The following is a 16079-nucleotide window of genomic DNA, read 5'->3' as shown; positions in this document are numbered from 1 at the left end:
ATTTAAAATTAAATTTTGCTTGCAAAACATGAAATATAATAAGCTTAAAAACTGAGACAATAGATCCCATATATAGATAAGCTCAAATGAAAGTCACTAAAAGCTGTTTCAACCCATAGAATTATACAGCACTACATCAGCCACAGGATTAAGTAAAGTTACCTATGTATTCAATCCTTAGCTTTCTGTCAGGGCTGCCTCTTCATAGAGCCGGTCTCAGTGAGAATGTTATCCTTTGGAGCACAAACCCAGGAAGATCCCTGTCATGAAAGTAATAGGAAATATAATTGGTTTCAGTGTTACATTTTCTGTGGGGGAAATGTATGCTTTTCTTCAAAAGAAACAAAAGATCCCTTTTCTTTGGAGCTGAAGGAAATGACAGTGAACAGTGAACAGAGAACATTTGATACCAGCATTATCAAGTAGGAGTAGTCCCTAACAGTAACTACAGCGTCCCTCAAGGCAAACTAGGGTGTGCTTCCAAAGCACAGCTCAATGACTCAGCATCCCTGACAGCAACACAAATGCCCAGGCCTCTGCGGGGTCAAAGAGATTGCATACTGTCTTAGTCATGGTTCTGTTGCTGTGAAGAGACACTATGGCCATGGCAACACTTAATTAAAAAGCATTCAATTGGGGGCTGTCTTACAGTTTCAGAGGCTAGTCCATTGTTATCATGGTAGGGGGCCTCACAGTACACAGGGAGACATAGTGCTGGAGAAGTAGCTGAGAGTTCTACATCCTGGTCTGCAGGAAGCAAGGAGAGAGAGAACTGAACCTGGCATGGGCTTATGAAACCTCTAGTGTCACACTTTCTCCAACAAGGCTACACCTACTCCAAAAAGGCCATACCTCCTATAGTGTCACACTTCTCAGATAGTGCCATTCCCTGATGACTAAGCATTCAAACATATTGGTTCATGAGGAACATTCATATACAGAGCTGGCAGAAGTGTTAAAGACCAGACTGTAATGATCTGTCTCTTTAAGAGACAAACCATGCCCACTTCCCCATCTGCAGAGGCAGGCTGATCTTCAGCTTCCTGCCTGAGCTCTCTCTCTTTTCCATCTTCCTCTTGGAAACGCAGCTTCTGCCTCTCTCCCCGCTTCTCCCCTTCCCCTGCTTCTGTCTCTCTTCTCTCTCTCTCTCCTCTCTCTCTGCTCTTCTCCCCTTCTCCCTTCCCCCTCCATAACCTCCTGAATAAATATCCAACCTCACTCTGCATGGTGTGCCTATCCATGTCTGTCTCTTGCCCACCTGCCACGTGTCTGCCTGCCTGGGACCAGCCACCACTTGGGGACGGGCAGCCGTCTCTGCCTGGGACTGGCTGCTCTCAGGGCCCGCTGCCTGCCGCCACATGGCCTGTTACCACCGCTCGGGGACCTACAGCATTTCTGCTGCCTACTGCCTCTGGGGATCCTGCATCATTTTTAGTTTTTCCATTACATAGACTGGGTGGGCCAAAGAATGAAATACATTTAACATGAAAGTGGAAAAGGCACTCAGAAAAGGAGGACACCCAGGAAGAGGAGGGCAGGAAATTGGAAGTGTTGTGGGGAAAGGATGACTTAGAATGAAGCTGATGGCAGATATGTATGGAAATGACCTAATGAAACAGATTAGCTTGTTTGTTAACCTAAAATTTTAATCTAAAAATGGGAAATAATAAAAGTTGAATAGGGATCTTCTAAGAAAAATAAGATGTTATGTCCAAATCCACGAAGTCCCCGAAAAGCCAACAAGGAGACTGAGTCCCATATGTAAAAGCAAAGAGCCTTTATTTTATGCAAGTTTCTCCCCATTTCCAATGTACTGGAATAAATGGAGAGCCCCGAGCTCAGATAGAGTTGGGTTTATAGTAGTAAAGGTTGATGGAGGAAGGTCATTGCTTAAATAAAGAAGCTGCCTTGGCCCTGATAGGACAGAAAATTAGGTAGGCAGAGTAAACAGAACAGAATGCTGGGAGGAAGAGGAAGTGAGCTCAGACTCAAAAGCTCTCCTCTCTGGGGCAGACTTGATGAAGCTCTGACCCAGGATGGACGTAGGCTAGAATCTTCCTGGTAAGTGCACCTTGGGGTGCTATACACATTATTAGAAACGGGCTAGTCCAGGTGCGAGAGTTAGCCGAGAAGAGGCTAGATATAATGGGCCAAGCAGTGTTTAAAAGAATACAATTTATGTGTTGTTATTTCGGGGCATAAGCTAGCCAGGCAGCCAGGAGCTGGCGGCAGGAATGCAACCTGCAGCTTCCTTCAACAAAAGGTGAGGGTGAGAGGTTTCTGAGGTTCAGGACCCCTGATTGACTGACATTTGTCTAGGGGTATCCTAATGAGTGTGCTAGCAGGTGATCCTATCTACAATGGTTGGAACATTAGGCATTTCCTTTGGATGGTCTGTTCTTGGGTGGTGCTCAGGTAATCTCAGTTTGTGGTTCTTCCTGCAACCAGATTTTGCTTCAGGATAAACTACTGAGACTCAGGCCCTCATTAAACTTGTAGATGGCTGAGTCCTACTCTGGCAGATGATAATGGTTGGAAGTAAAGAACTTCCTTTGGGTGATCTGTTCATATTTAGCTTATTATGACTGGCTCCTACGAGATCTATAAGCAAATTTGTGATTATATTTTACAGGTTGTATATATTAATTTCTTTAAAATGTCATCATGTATTAGCAATATTCAAGAAACACTAAAAATGTATACAATAAAACCAGAAAAATAGAGCCTAGAGAGATGACTCAGTGACTAAGAGCACTTACTGCTCTTCCAGAGGACCAGAGTTTGTGTCTCAGCAGCTCATAACTACATGTAACTACAGTTCCTGTACACTCTGGCCTCTGAGGGTCTCTCACTCACATGTCCATACCCAGGTGAAGACAGACACATATACCTAATTTCAAATACTGAAAATTTTTTTTTTAAAAAGAAAGAATCCAAAGAGTAGATGTAATGATCTGTTCTGTTTCTTTAAGAGATAAGCCATGCCCACTTCCCTCTCTCCCCATTCCACTGAGGCAGACCTTCCTTTCTGTTTGCAGCCTGAGTCTCTTTCTTTTTTTCTCTCCCTCTCGAAGAGGCAGCTTCTGTCTCTCCCTCCTCTCTGTCTCTCTCTCTCTCTGCTCTTCTTCTTCTCCCCTTTTTTTCTTCCCCCTCCATAACCCACTAAGTAAATATCTAGTAAATACCTCACTCTGTGTGGCATGCCTATCCGTCTATCTCTCTCCCACCACAGCCGCCATGTGGCTCTCTGCCCCGACCAGTCACCTTTGGAGACCTGTGGTGTGGTCTGTGCACCATCCCTGCCTGATCTCGGACCTGCTGCCCCCTGCCTACCACCACATGGCCCCACTGCTCGGGTACCTGCAGTGATTCTGCAGCTACTCGGAGATCTGCAGCATTTTATTTTACCTTTACAGTAGATACTTTTGATTTATTTATTTACTAGAATTTTATCTGATAAGTGACATGTGTTTTGTGGTGATTTGAATAAAATGGACTCCATAGGCTCATAAATTTAAATACATAGTCAACAGGAAGTGATATTTGAAAGAATTATAAGGGTTAGGAGGCATTGCCTTGTTGGAGTAGATGTGTCACAGAGTGTGGGCTTTGAGCTTTCAGAAGCCCATTCCAGGTCCAGTCTCTCCCTCTCTCTCCCTGACTTTCCCCACCCCCGCCCCAGTTTGTAGAGCAGAATGTAGCTCTCAGCTACTTTCCCAGCACCACTGCTGTCTGCTGCCATGATGATAATGGACTAAGTCTCTGAAACTGTAAGTAAACCCCCAATTAAATGCTGTCTTTTACAAGAGTTGTCTTGGTCATAGTGTCTCTTTACAGTAGTTGCTGTGGATTTGCTGCGGGTCCCCGGCAGCTTGCTGCAAGGTCGAGACCATGCTGCCAGTCCACAAACCAAGGTATCTGATCCCCAGCCATGTGGGGGCTGGCTGGTCCCCATAGGGTGGGCATCACAGATGCTGCGAGTCTTTGGGACTGCTGGGGACCTGAAAGCAGCCAGTCCCAGAGACCACATGACACGGAAGGTGGCTGGTCCCCAGTGGCAACAAATGGATAGGCAGCAGGTGAGAGGGACAGAGAGGCACATCATGTAGAGTAAAGTTGGACATTTATTAGGGGGTTATAGAGGAGAAGGAAAAAGGGGAGGAGGGGGAGAGAGGGGGGGGAAGAGGAGAGAGAGAAAGACAGAAAAGGAGGGGAAACAGAGGAGTGGGGAGAGAGGCAGAAGCTGCCTCTTTGAGAGAGGGACAGGAAGAGAGCCAGCTCAGGGTGGAAGCTGAAGATCAGCATGCTTCAGCAGATGGGGGAGGGAGTGGGCGTGGCTTGTCTCTTAAAGAGACAGAACAATCATTATATTCCCATCTCTTTTTTTATAATAAAAAATGTGAAAAAAATAAAAAAAATGTGGGCAGTTAGGCACCACAGGTCAAATGAGTTGGGGCAGCAGATTCTCAAGACTGCTTCTGGCTTATTTGTGGGCCTTGTCTTTGCGGGGGGGGGGGGGGGGACCTGAGAAGGCTGGGCGCTGGCCACATCCTGGCATAGCTGGTCTCTTTGCTCCTGTCCAGTGTTTGTGGTATGGAAATGTCTGGTATCTCTTATACCTGGTTAAGGTATTGGCAGAACAGAGGACAAAGTTAAATTAAGGAAAAAAGTTTTAGGACCAGGGAATTGAGGGGGATGTATCTGACCTGTTTGAGATGGATTCTTTAATTCAGCTTCCTGGAACTCATAAGAATTTTTTGGGTTTGTCAAAACAGAAGTTTTAGACACATATATTGAATAATGACTGTGACATATTTTTGTACAATGAAAAGTATTTTTAAGACTATGGAAGGCAGCATGAGAGAAAAATTTGGTCTGAAATTTGTTTGGTAAGGTTGTTCTCATTAACTGACAAAACCTCACAGCTATCAAACTGCATCAGAGATCTTTGAGAAGGATAAAATTTTACTTGAGTTGCTGATTAAAAAGTGACAGAGAACTTCTTATTTGGTTGGCACCCAGAGCTACTCCTCAGGGTCCTCCATGATCGCTGAAGGTCGCATTTGCCTTTTGCTGTTTAGTGTAGGGCCTGCCAGGCTCCAGAAGATCCTGTGGGCTAAGAAATCTGTAGGAAGACACGCCTACCTTGACCTGAGCAGCTAGGCTGTTAATTCCAGTGATTCTGTCCATATCTGGAGATATTTAGTTGAGATGAAAGGCAGTTTTTCCCCAATGGTCAGCGCTTGGCAGTTGAAGTGAATTGCAGATGGACATTGTTCTGTGCCCGTTTGTCTTCTGTCTTCTTTGGAGGAAGTAGAGTGTTGCTTCTAGGAGCCAACCTGTCTCTTTTCATTATGAAAAGTTTTTTTTAATAATTAAATATTTAAATGCCATATTCCCTAGATCTCTGAGCAGTTGAGGGCTGTTTATCAGTTATAACTACAGTATAGAATTTTCCTGGAGAGCTGGGTCTGAGCTTGACTGTACTGGCTCTTAACAGGTAAGATTTACACTCATAAAAAGATAAAAATAAGAAAAAACTGCTTGCAATAGAAAGTTAATAGCAGAATTGACAATAGTAGAGAACAACGTAATATATCTTAAATGAGGGTTGGATTAAATATAAAGTGTTTTTGTAAGTACATACCAGTTTAAAACATGAGACTTAAATTGTTTTTGTAGTCTGAAATGAGATGCAATGAACAATTATAACATTAAGCATAGGTGCATTTAAGTTACATGTATGATCACACACAGAGAGAGTGAATAGGAATTGGGCAAAGTGGATGCTCTTGGTGGGCCCTTCCAAAGGCATGCCACTGTGCAAAACACATGCAAAAGAGTCAACAAGAGTTTTAGTAAAAAAAAACATAAGTAAACCGGGGGACAAGCAGGACATGCTTCAGTAAAGATGGGAGAACTTGGTCACCTGATCTGGCTCTCAGTTAAGATAGTGATTAGGTGACCCATGGAATAAAGTTAACACTGGGGAACCAGGCAGGTAATACCTCAGTAAAGATGGCAGAACTTGGTTACCTGACCTGGCTCTCAGCAAAGATGGTGGCGAAGTCACCTGACCTCAGTCAAAATGGCAGCAGCCACATGTTGTATGGAAAAGCCACTCAGTTAAGATGGCTGTGAAGTCACTTGACCTCAGTTAATATGGTAGTGAGGTCACATGACCTCAGTCAAAATGGCAGCAGTCATATGTTCTATGAAAAAAGCCACAATTTTTGAGCTGTAGGGGTTCTAAGATCAATAAATGATGGAAAAGCCACAATTTTTGAGTTGTAGAGATTTTAAGTTTAATAATAAGAGAGACCTAGAGGCGTGATCCGCCTGTCACTGAGCAGCCATGCCACAAGCCGTGGTGGGGAGCAAAAAACTGGAACTGAAAAAGCCACACCATGCCACAAGCTACAGCGGGGAGCAAAAGGCTGGAATTGAAAAAAGCCGGGGGATGGACATGAATGGTTGCTATCCACAGCTGCAATTGTGAAAACCTGTGAAATGGCGACACCACAAGGCCTATAACAGGGACATCTCCCCCTATAGGAGGGGTGCAAATTGGCACGAACACTGCAGGACCCATGAGCTGGGCAGCCCCTGGGGAAGGGGAAAAGTGGGAAGAGAGGCAGAAGCAAAGCTGCCTCTCCGAGAGGAAGATGGAAAAGAGAGAGAGCTCAGGCAGGAAACTGAAGATCAGCCTGCCTCTGCTGAGGATGGGAGAGGGAGTGGGTGTGGTTTGTCTCTTAAAGAGACAGAACAATCATTACAGTAGAATAATAACTAAGACAGTGTTGTAGTAAAAATAAATTTTGTTTTTTAGAAATATACACAGAGCAATGGACGAAGACCTTTTGGTATTTCAGCCTTAATTGTAGGATTTGATGATGATGGAATCCCAAGATTGTATCAGACAGATCCCTCTGGAACTTACCATGCTTGGAAGGCGAGTAATGAATTCATTCATTTTTCATAGAAGTTGTCAGATGCATTAATTTATTGCAAAATTGAAATAAATGTAAATGTTTTATGACATTCAGGGGCATGACAGAATTATGTTGCATTAAAATATTGATTGTGACACAGACTATAGATTGTAGTGATTTAACTCCTCAGAAATGATAGTTTAGGAAAGTAAAAGACCTTGGTTTAAACCAGTCATGGTGGTGCATGCTGTTTGGTTGAAAATGTGACCCCAAGCTGGTATCCAGATACCCAAAGAGTCTGAAATGTTTGGGTGGAAGTTCCATCCCAAGCCCCTCCTCTAGGAGTTGCCTCAGTCCAGACTCTACTTTCAAGAACGCCTTCGAAATGATGACCCCTCTCCAGAGATGCTCAAGATTATTTCCACAGGGTATTTAAATTGTACCCCAGAAAACAAACTTGTGATTTTTTCGAGTCTTCCTTCTCCAGCTCCTCTGGGGGGGGGGGGGGGGGATATAGGGGCGGGTATGGGGTGGGGCTGGAAGGCCATAGAGGGCATTATTTAAAGGCAGAACCTAGAAAAGTTACATTAGCAGGGTGTGTGCTATCTACAATGGTTGGAATGTTAGGAATTTCCTCTGGGAGGTCTGTTCCTGGGTGGTGCCTGAGTTTGTGGTCTTTATCAAACCAGGTATTGCCTCAGGGTAAACTACTGAGACTCAGGCTTCTTTTGAGCTTGTCAGGACTGCACAAAGGGAGTGAAAAGTTTCTATACCTGATAAGCCTCTCCACCTACATAGCAATCCAAATCAGACCAAATCAGAGGGAATTAGAAAAAGCCAAGGTTAATTGGACACTACACTCCCAGATGATTTTCCAGCCCCCCAGAGAGGAAAAGGGAAAGGAAGACGGGAAAACCAGCTCTCAGAGGCTGGAAGAGGGAATCAGATCCTTTGCAACTGTCCATAGCCACCATGTGGGCTCACTTTCAGCTGCTGAGTTATCTCTCTCCAGTACCATGTCCTCTCTCCTAGGGAGTCAGATAACCATAAACTCTGATACATATTTTGTGTTTGTATATAGTAGTAAGCTTCATACAATAAGTAGATTGTTTTTCTGCATAAGTTATTCTTGTTTCCATACCCATCTACCACCTTCCTCAATTGTATACTCAGACACAAACGCTCAGAGAAACAGTCAGAGTTTCCAGCAGTGAGTTTTCATAAACTGTCTTGTGTAGAATAAGACTACAACTATAGAATGTAGTATAAGTGATTTTAACTTAATTATTAAAAATTAAGTATTCAGGCTTTAAATAATTTCACACTTGAGTTTATATCACTTTTATTCTTAAAATGTTATTGTGTCCCGGCGGGCTGGCGGAGCAGGTGCCAGAGCCTGGCAGATTCCCAGCGGCAAGCAGCAGGCCCAAGCGGTGATAGCGGGCGGCCAAGCGGGCCAGGCCAGCCTAGCTGGGGCGTGGGGGGGGGGGGCTTTTCAAAATAGAAAGCAAAACCAAAAACATGACAATACTATCACCACCACCACCAAACTCCTCAGGAAATGTAGAGGCTTATTTTTAGGCAGTCTCTTTCTGTGTAGTTCATGCTGGCTGAGACTCATGCACCACCATAGCCTACTAAGAAATTTTTAATTTACTTTAAGATAATAGTTAGCCAAGAGACTTCAGTGTAAGTGGCTTAAAAAGTTCCCTTTTGTGGTTCCGGATTCCAGCCTGTAACTAACTGTTAAAAAGCAACTACCTTGAGTGGAATACAGATACTTCACTGAGGACATTAAATATCCTTTCCTAACACTTGAATGAAGCCATAATCCAACTAAAATACAAGCATAGTTTTTCAAAACAGTGAATGTGAAAAAACACAGAAAACCTTTTTTTAAGTGTTATCTACTTGTGTATGTATGTGCATTCTTTTTATGTATATGGATGTTCTGCTTGCATGTATGTCTGCATACCATGTGCATATCTGATACAAGGAGAGGACATCACATCCTTTGGATCTGGACTACAGTTAGTTGTTGGTTGCTATATGGACACCTACTATGGAACCCATGTCCTCTGAAAGGAATATGTATATATATATATATATATATATATATATATATATATATATATATATTTTACTCTTAACTGCTTAGCCATCTCCCTGGTCCTGAATTCTACTTTAATAAATTATTTTAAGTAAAACATAATCACATCATTTTCCCTCATTCCTCTCCTCCCTTCAACATCTCCTCCCTACCCTTGCTCTCTCAAATTCATGGCCTCTTTTTCTTTATTCTTGCATATGTGTGTTTTGTGTGTATATGTGTGTATACATATATGTATATGTATACATATATAAATATGTGTGCATATACACATGTGTGTATATATACATACACACACAAACTGCTAAGTCCATTTAATGTTGCTTGTATGTATATGTTTTAGGGTTAGCCACTTTGTATTGGATAACCAACTATGGGCTCATCCCTGGGAAAGACTAATTCTACTGCTCTCAGCAGTCACTAACTGCTAGTAACTCTTCATAGAGGTGGGACCCTATGAGATTTTTACCAACCACATTGGCATGTGCACTTAATATGTTAAGGCCCCACTTTAAAAATGTTACTTAACCTCAATTATCTCACCAATCATCCTAGTTTCAAAACTAGTCACATTGAAGGGTTAGAACTTCAATTCATGAATTTAAGGGAACATAGATCAAATTCAAGTGCTATGTTTTTATATTTAAAATTGCATTTTCGGGGCTGGAGAGATGGCTCAGTGGTTAAGAGCATTGCCTGTTCTTCCAAAGGTCCTGAGTTCAAGTCCCAGCAACCACATGGTGGCTCACAACCATCTGTAATGAGGTCTGGTGCCCTCTTCTGGCCTGCAGGCATACGCACAGACAGAATATTGTATACATAATAAATAAATTAAAAAATAAAATAAAATTGCATTTTCCAAAGTGGAGATTGGGTGGCGGGCAGAGAAGCTATATGAGGAGTTTGTAAGAAAGCAGCTGTCTGAAAGCAGATTGTAATTCAAGTCTCCAGAAGTTTGAGGAAAGTTTCTGTTACTTAAGCCACCTAGTTGGTGGCGTGTTGCCATGTAGACCAAAAAGGCTAGTGCAACAAACAAATAATGGACTTATTCCTTTAAATGAATTGAATATTTTAACATTGTTTTAATGTTTACTTCTAATTATTGGGTCTTGATTTGATTTTATAGCATAGTATTTACATGCTATGCGAATTAGCTTGCTGTTATTTTGTGTAAAAGACTCAAAATATTCCTGAGTCAGAACACTTATTATACTACAAGTGATAATAGGAGCAGCATATTTGCACGAATTGCCACTGACCTCCAACCTCATGGGGTTAATGGAATGAATCTGTTCAAGCCTAGCAGCAGAGCAGAGCCCTAACAGAAATGGGGCAGAGCAAGATACAGCCCCCACAGACAACCCCGCCTCCTGTAATCCACCTTCCCCAACCAGGATCTGCCATCCACAGTCCGACCACACCCCAATAGTCTGCTCAGACTTTGAATTCATTAATGGAATAAATCCTTCACCACATCAGAGGCTCATGCTCTGGTTGTGTCTGTAAATGCCCTCCAGCTCAGTTCAGTATGTGTTCTTTAGGTTTCTATTACAGGTTTGCTAACCCAGTCAGGCTGACAAGATTAACTGTCACAGGACCCCTGGAACATAATTTCACAGGACCGCTTTCAACAATAATTTGATAAATCCCAGTAAATGTAACACACACAGACACACACGCCCTGACATGCTTGGTCGTATTTAGGAGTGTAAACTGCTGATCTCTAGCAGGAATAAGTACACTTAAGAAAGGAGGACCAATGGTAAGTGATTCAACTTTGTTTACAAGGCACACAGTTTCTGTGCTTGGGTGTGTGGTCTTGTCAACAGGACGATTTTGTTAAATGCTAAATCAGATCTGTTTAAAACCTATTCTTGAATCACATGCAGCTTCCAGTAGATTCCAAAGCTCTTGCCCTGGTCTGTGAAAGCATACTGATGTGGGTCTTCTCAGCGAGCCGCCCACACTCACTCTCTGGGCTGTCACCAGCCTGCACCTGTCTTTTGTTTCTCCACATTCTTTCTCTGCTTTGAGCTTTCTTCTCAAAGGTACTGCTGCCCTTGGTTTTGAGGATGCCCTCCTAACCAGGCTTCCTGTAAGGCAGCCCATTCCCAGTGCCCTTTTCTTGCTGATTTATTTTCTGGTTTCCACCAGCCTACTGTTTTACATAGTATTCTCTTGTTTATTATCTATCTCCCCACGTCCTAGTGGACTTTAAGCTATCCAAGGACAGGGATTGTTGTCTATGTCTTATGTTACTGAAACACTAGTGCCAGTGCCCAGAACCTTGCATTCAAGAAGGGCATTAATTATAGTTAATGAATAAACAAGGAAACTGTATAACATTATCTACTTGAATGTCAGCTAGAAGTATTCTCTTGAACTTTTGAAACCTAATCAATTCTTATTTTTAAAAGTAATTCTTTTCAAATTATTTCCTCTACTATATACAAATATACTGAAAATTTTTGTGCCCCAGTAAACCTCTCTGCCAACTCAATAATCCAAATCAAACCAAATTAGAAAAAGCCCAGGTTTAATGGATACCAATGCTCCCAGGTGGCCTTCCAGTGCCACAGAGAGGAAATACAGAAGGAAGACCGGAAAACCACATTTTTGTTCTCTGGGAAGCAGTTTAAATACCCTGTGGGGGTGTGTCTTAATTATTCAAGACTAGCTTTATGGAAAAAACTAATCATATATTTTATGATGAAAATATGATTTTCAGATTATTACATTCTCAATTTTTTACTATTTACCTGATTTTTTGAAAATAATTTCCAAAATTTTTTGAAAATAATATTTTGAAGCATTTAATTATAAAAATAGAATATGTAACTGAAGCAGTTCTGAAATATACATATCTAAATGTGTACCTAAGAAATTATACATGCTTAGAAAAATCTGTTTACTTTCATTTGTATGGCTTATAAAATCTTAAGAGTATACTCTTGTCATTATTACTCAAAATTTATATCCTAAGATTTGTTTGATTACTATTTATTTCTTTAAAATTTTCATTTTAAAGCATTAAAATAAACTGATAGTAAAGACTGATAAATAATAGTATGAATAGACATAATGAACACTAGTATAGGTAGTGGTTAGTTAATGAAAAGGTTATTCTATACCACTGTGTTAGGAAACTAGCTTTCATAGACCAAGTCCCCATCACTAATAGTACTGAAGATCTGGGGACATGTTTTGTTGTTTTTAACATTGACCATAGTGCTTAAAATCGAGAAATAGCATGTTATGTCTTTAAGATCATAATTTCTCCAAGTGTTTTTCTCTTGATGTTAAAGCATATAAGAAGCTCCATGTGTTTGCAAGAAGCATCTCTAGGGAAATTAATGTTTCATTATTGAAGTGCTTTTGGATCTTCCAAAAAGACTAAATGTTTTAAATGTGGTTAACTTCATAGTTAACCAGTCCCTTCAATTTTTTGTTGTTGTTTTTGAGACAGGCTCTCTCTGTGTATCCCTGATTGTCCTGGAACTCCCTCTGTAAGCCAGGCTGACCTCTAACTCACAGAGATCTACCTGCCTCTGCCTCTCATGTGTTGGGATTAAAAATATGCACCACCACACTGGGCTCCTTCAAGTTATTTTAATTTAGAACCACTTTTATTTTTTTCATCTTCTTTCTCTAAACTCTGATTTTCTGTGAAACCTGCTTTGGGAACTGATGCCTTAAAGACCAAACCTCAAGGCTGAAAAGATTTCTTTCTTTTAAAAAATTTTTTTTTATGTGCATTGGTATTTTACCTTATGTATGTCTGTGTGAGGATGCGGATCTTGAAGTTACAGACAGTTGTTACTTGCCACGCTTGGAATTGAACCCAGGTCCTCTGGAAGAGCAGTCAGTCCTCATAATTGCTGAGTCATTTCTCTGACCCTGAAAATATTTCTTTAAAATTTAAGGCTTTGGGGACATAGCTCAGTGGTAGAGCATTTGCCTAGCAAGCACAAGGTCCTGGGTTTGGTCCTCAGCTCCAGAAAAAAAAAGTTTAAATATTTATCTTTTCATGTGAACTAATGCTGTGTCTTCAAGTATTTATGTGCACCATGTGCATCTCTGATTATGGTGGAGGCCAGAAGATGTTGTCAGACCCCCAGAGCCTGAGTTAGGAATGGCTGTGAGCCACCATGTAGGTTTTGTGAATGAGCCCAGGTTTTCTACAAGAGCAACAAGAGCTCTCAACTGCTAAGCCACTTCTCTAGCCCATTAATAATGTGTGCGCATACATGTGCGTGTGGGATCTCATGTGTGCCAGTATTCATGTGAAGGTCAGAGCTGATTTTCTTCAGCTTGCTATGGGTTTTGGAGCTAGGAGTCAGGTCCCCAGATTTGCACTGTGAATGCTCTATAAATCCTTGCTGAGTTATCCTGTCAGACCCTGAAGGGATTCTGAAAGGTATTTAATAGAAACATCTGACTCTTTATTATTAAAAATACTAGACTTAACTTATTTTCTGTTGTATATATTTCAAAACTAGAAACTGTTGCTAATTTTATATATTTATAAAATTATATAATTTTATATATAATTATATAAAATTATATAATTTTATATATTATGAATAAAGTTTTTATTCCTATATCTTTTTAGGTTTTTATACATATTTACAATTAAATATGAACATATCGTGCTCCTCATTTCCCATCCTACCTTCCATGTCTCCTCAATTTGCCACCCTCCAGAGTTCATGTCTTTGGGGGCTTTAAATAACATAATAAGTCCAATTAATGTTACCCATATATACATGGCTATGGGACTATGCACTGCAGCAATGGCTACATGCTCAATAATTGATTCTTCCACCGCTGTTTACTGCCAGTTGTTTCGTAGTAGAGGGTGGGACCTGGAGGTCACCTACCCCATCTTTTCTGGTGTTTTGGCTGGCTTGATCTTGTATAAGTCACTATAGCTGCTGGCAGTCTTGTAATAGCCAGGTCATGCCCAGAAGATAGCATTTCACAGTACTCTTTTTCCAACCTCTGAATCTTATATTCTTCTGCCTCATCTTCCATGCTGCTCCCTGAGGCTTGGTGGTAATGGACTAATATAGATGTCCTGTTTAGGACTGAGCAGTTTGACCACTTATGCATCTCTCCATTGACTGCTGCCCACTGCACAAAAGTGCTTCTCTGCCAACGTTTGAGAGCATGAGTCGGGTCTTAGCAGTGAGTCCCATGGCAGGTGGGTCCAAACCACAGTGGGTGAATACACCATGCAGACAGGGCTTGAATGTGGAGTTTATTAAGAAAATGCTATTGAGAGGAGTGGAAGGTAGAGGGGAGGGAGGGATGAGAAAGAGAGAGTGAAGGGGAGAGAAGGAGGGGGAGAGAGAGAGAGAGAGAGAGAGAGAGAGGAGCCTTTAGAAGAACTGTAGTGAAAGAGAGGGAGCTTGGGAGTGGACTGAGCTTGTCTCTTAAAGGGACCTTTACACCTGTATACAGTCAGGCAACTGCTTGCCCTGTGCAGAGGGGTGAGGTGCTAGGTTCCCAAGGGGCAGGGCCAAGCTGTGCCTGAATACTAGCATTCCTTTTTTTTTTTTTTTTTAATTAAAAAGGTGAGGAGTTAGGTGTGGCAGGTTAAGGGAATAAGGGCATCAAGCTCTCAAGACTGCTTCCTGCTGATTTGTGGACACTGAGTTCTTGGGGACTGCTGCTAGGAGCCAACCTGTCTCTGTTACAAAAAGCCTTTTTAATTAAACTTGCAAATACCATATTCCCCAGATCTCTGAGCATTTGAGGGCTGTTTATTGAATATATATGAGTTATGACTACAGCACAGGATCTGCTTGGAGAGCTGGATCCAAGCTGAGAAGTTGTGGAAGAATGTTTTACCCAGCTTGGTTTTAACTTAACAAACTTTACTTGCAAAGGACAAAGAAGTAAAGAAAAACTTTTTGCAATAGAATTGAATTCAATAGAATTCAATAGAATTGAAGCTTAACAGTAAAAATTGGCAATAATGAAGAACAGCTTACAGGAAAGACTGGGAAGTGTAAATTTCTAGGTTAGCTTTTGTTAATCTGAAATAGATATTTATAACCTTAAATTTTTATTATTATGTAGAATATATTTTAAAGCAGAGATGAATCACATAGACAGTATGTTGTGACAGATCTAACTATGTGCTGTTTATTATTTAAGATTATATAAATTAAAATACTTGAGACTTACTGCTTCCTTAGTCTAGAAGGAGATGACAGTGACCAGAGTTTCATCTTTGCACAGTTGAATGTGTGTTGCATACACAGGTACACATGCAGAGTTAAAGCTGCCTTACATTCACACGTAAATGGAAGTCGAGCGAAAGGAAGCTGACTTTTTCATTCTGACTCACACTTTGTAACAAGCAGGCAGGGTGAAAGAAAGAGAGAGCAGACAGACGTCTGCAGGTCTTTGGAGCAAAGAAAAAAGTGAAGAATCAAAGTCGCAGATTCCTAGCAGGTGGAAGAATCACATCTGTTGCAGGTGGGGCAGGCAGGTGGGGCAGGCAGGTGGGTGGGATCCCGGTAAGCCTGAGAGCTAGCAGGCAGTGGTCCTGTCACTGGCCTGTCACATCACGTGGTTACCATAGCAAAGATGGCAGTTAGGTCATTTGACCTGCCCTTAGCCAAGATGGTGCCTGCCTACATGTTGCAAGGCACTAAGAAACCATGAGTTTTTTAGAGAAGTGCAAATTTTAAACAGACACAGTTAACAGGACAGACATACAGCACGCAGAAAAGATTAAAAACTCAGGATCACATCTGTGTGGCTACACCATTCACAGTCTTTCATACATGAATTAGACAGGAAACCTCCCCAGCAGGTGCTGTCATCCAGCAGCCAGACAGAGAGCAAAGGGGGAAACTGAAGTCGGACTGGTTTGGCCAGGGTGGGGTCCGCTGCCACCACCCCAGGCTGGATGGTGTGGCAGTGTGGGCAGGAAAGGAAAACAAAAGAGTGAAAAAAAAAGCCGAGGCTGCACTTCCAGCTACCAGATCACTGGCAGAATGTAGGGTGCAAATAAGCGGCTATGG

At 41.7% G+C, this 16079-nt stretch overlaps 1 protein-coding gene across 1 annotated transcript in view; it reads left to right on the top strand.

Moving 5' to 3' along the window:
• Positions 1–16079, top strand: part of LOC121453636 (proteasome subunit alpha type-8) — a 48980-nt gene that overhangs the window by 15141 nt on the left and 17760 nt on the right. Inside the window, exon 4 of the mRNA XM_041660538.1 lies at positions 6830–6952. Within this exon, the coding sequence (XP_041516472.1) occupies positions 6830–6952 (123 nt within the window). The remainder of the gene's footprint in view (positions 1–6829; positions 6953–16079) is intronic.

The sequence above is a fragment of the Microtus oregoni genome, unplaced genomic scaffold (assembly GCF_018167655.1).
Source record: "Microtus oregoni isolate MIOR12 unplaced genomic scaffold, Mior012 000011F_ref0000422, whole genome shotgun sequence".
NCBI classification, from domain to species: Eukaryota; Metazoa; Chordata; class Mammalia; order Rodentia; family Cricetidae; genus Microtus; species Microtus oregoni.
Note: the sequence above shows the minus strand (reverse complement) of the source record. Positions and strands in the feature narration are given on the sequence as shown.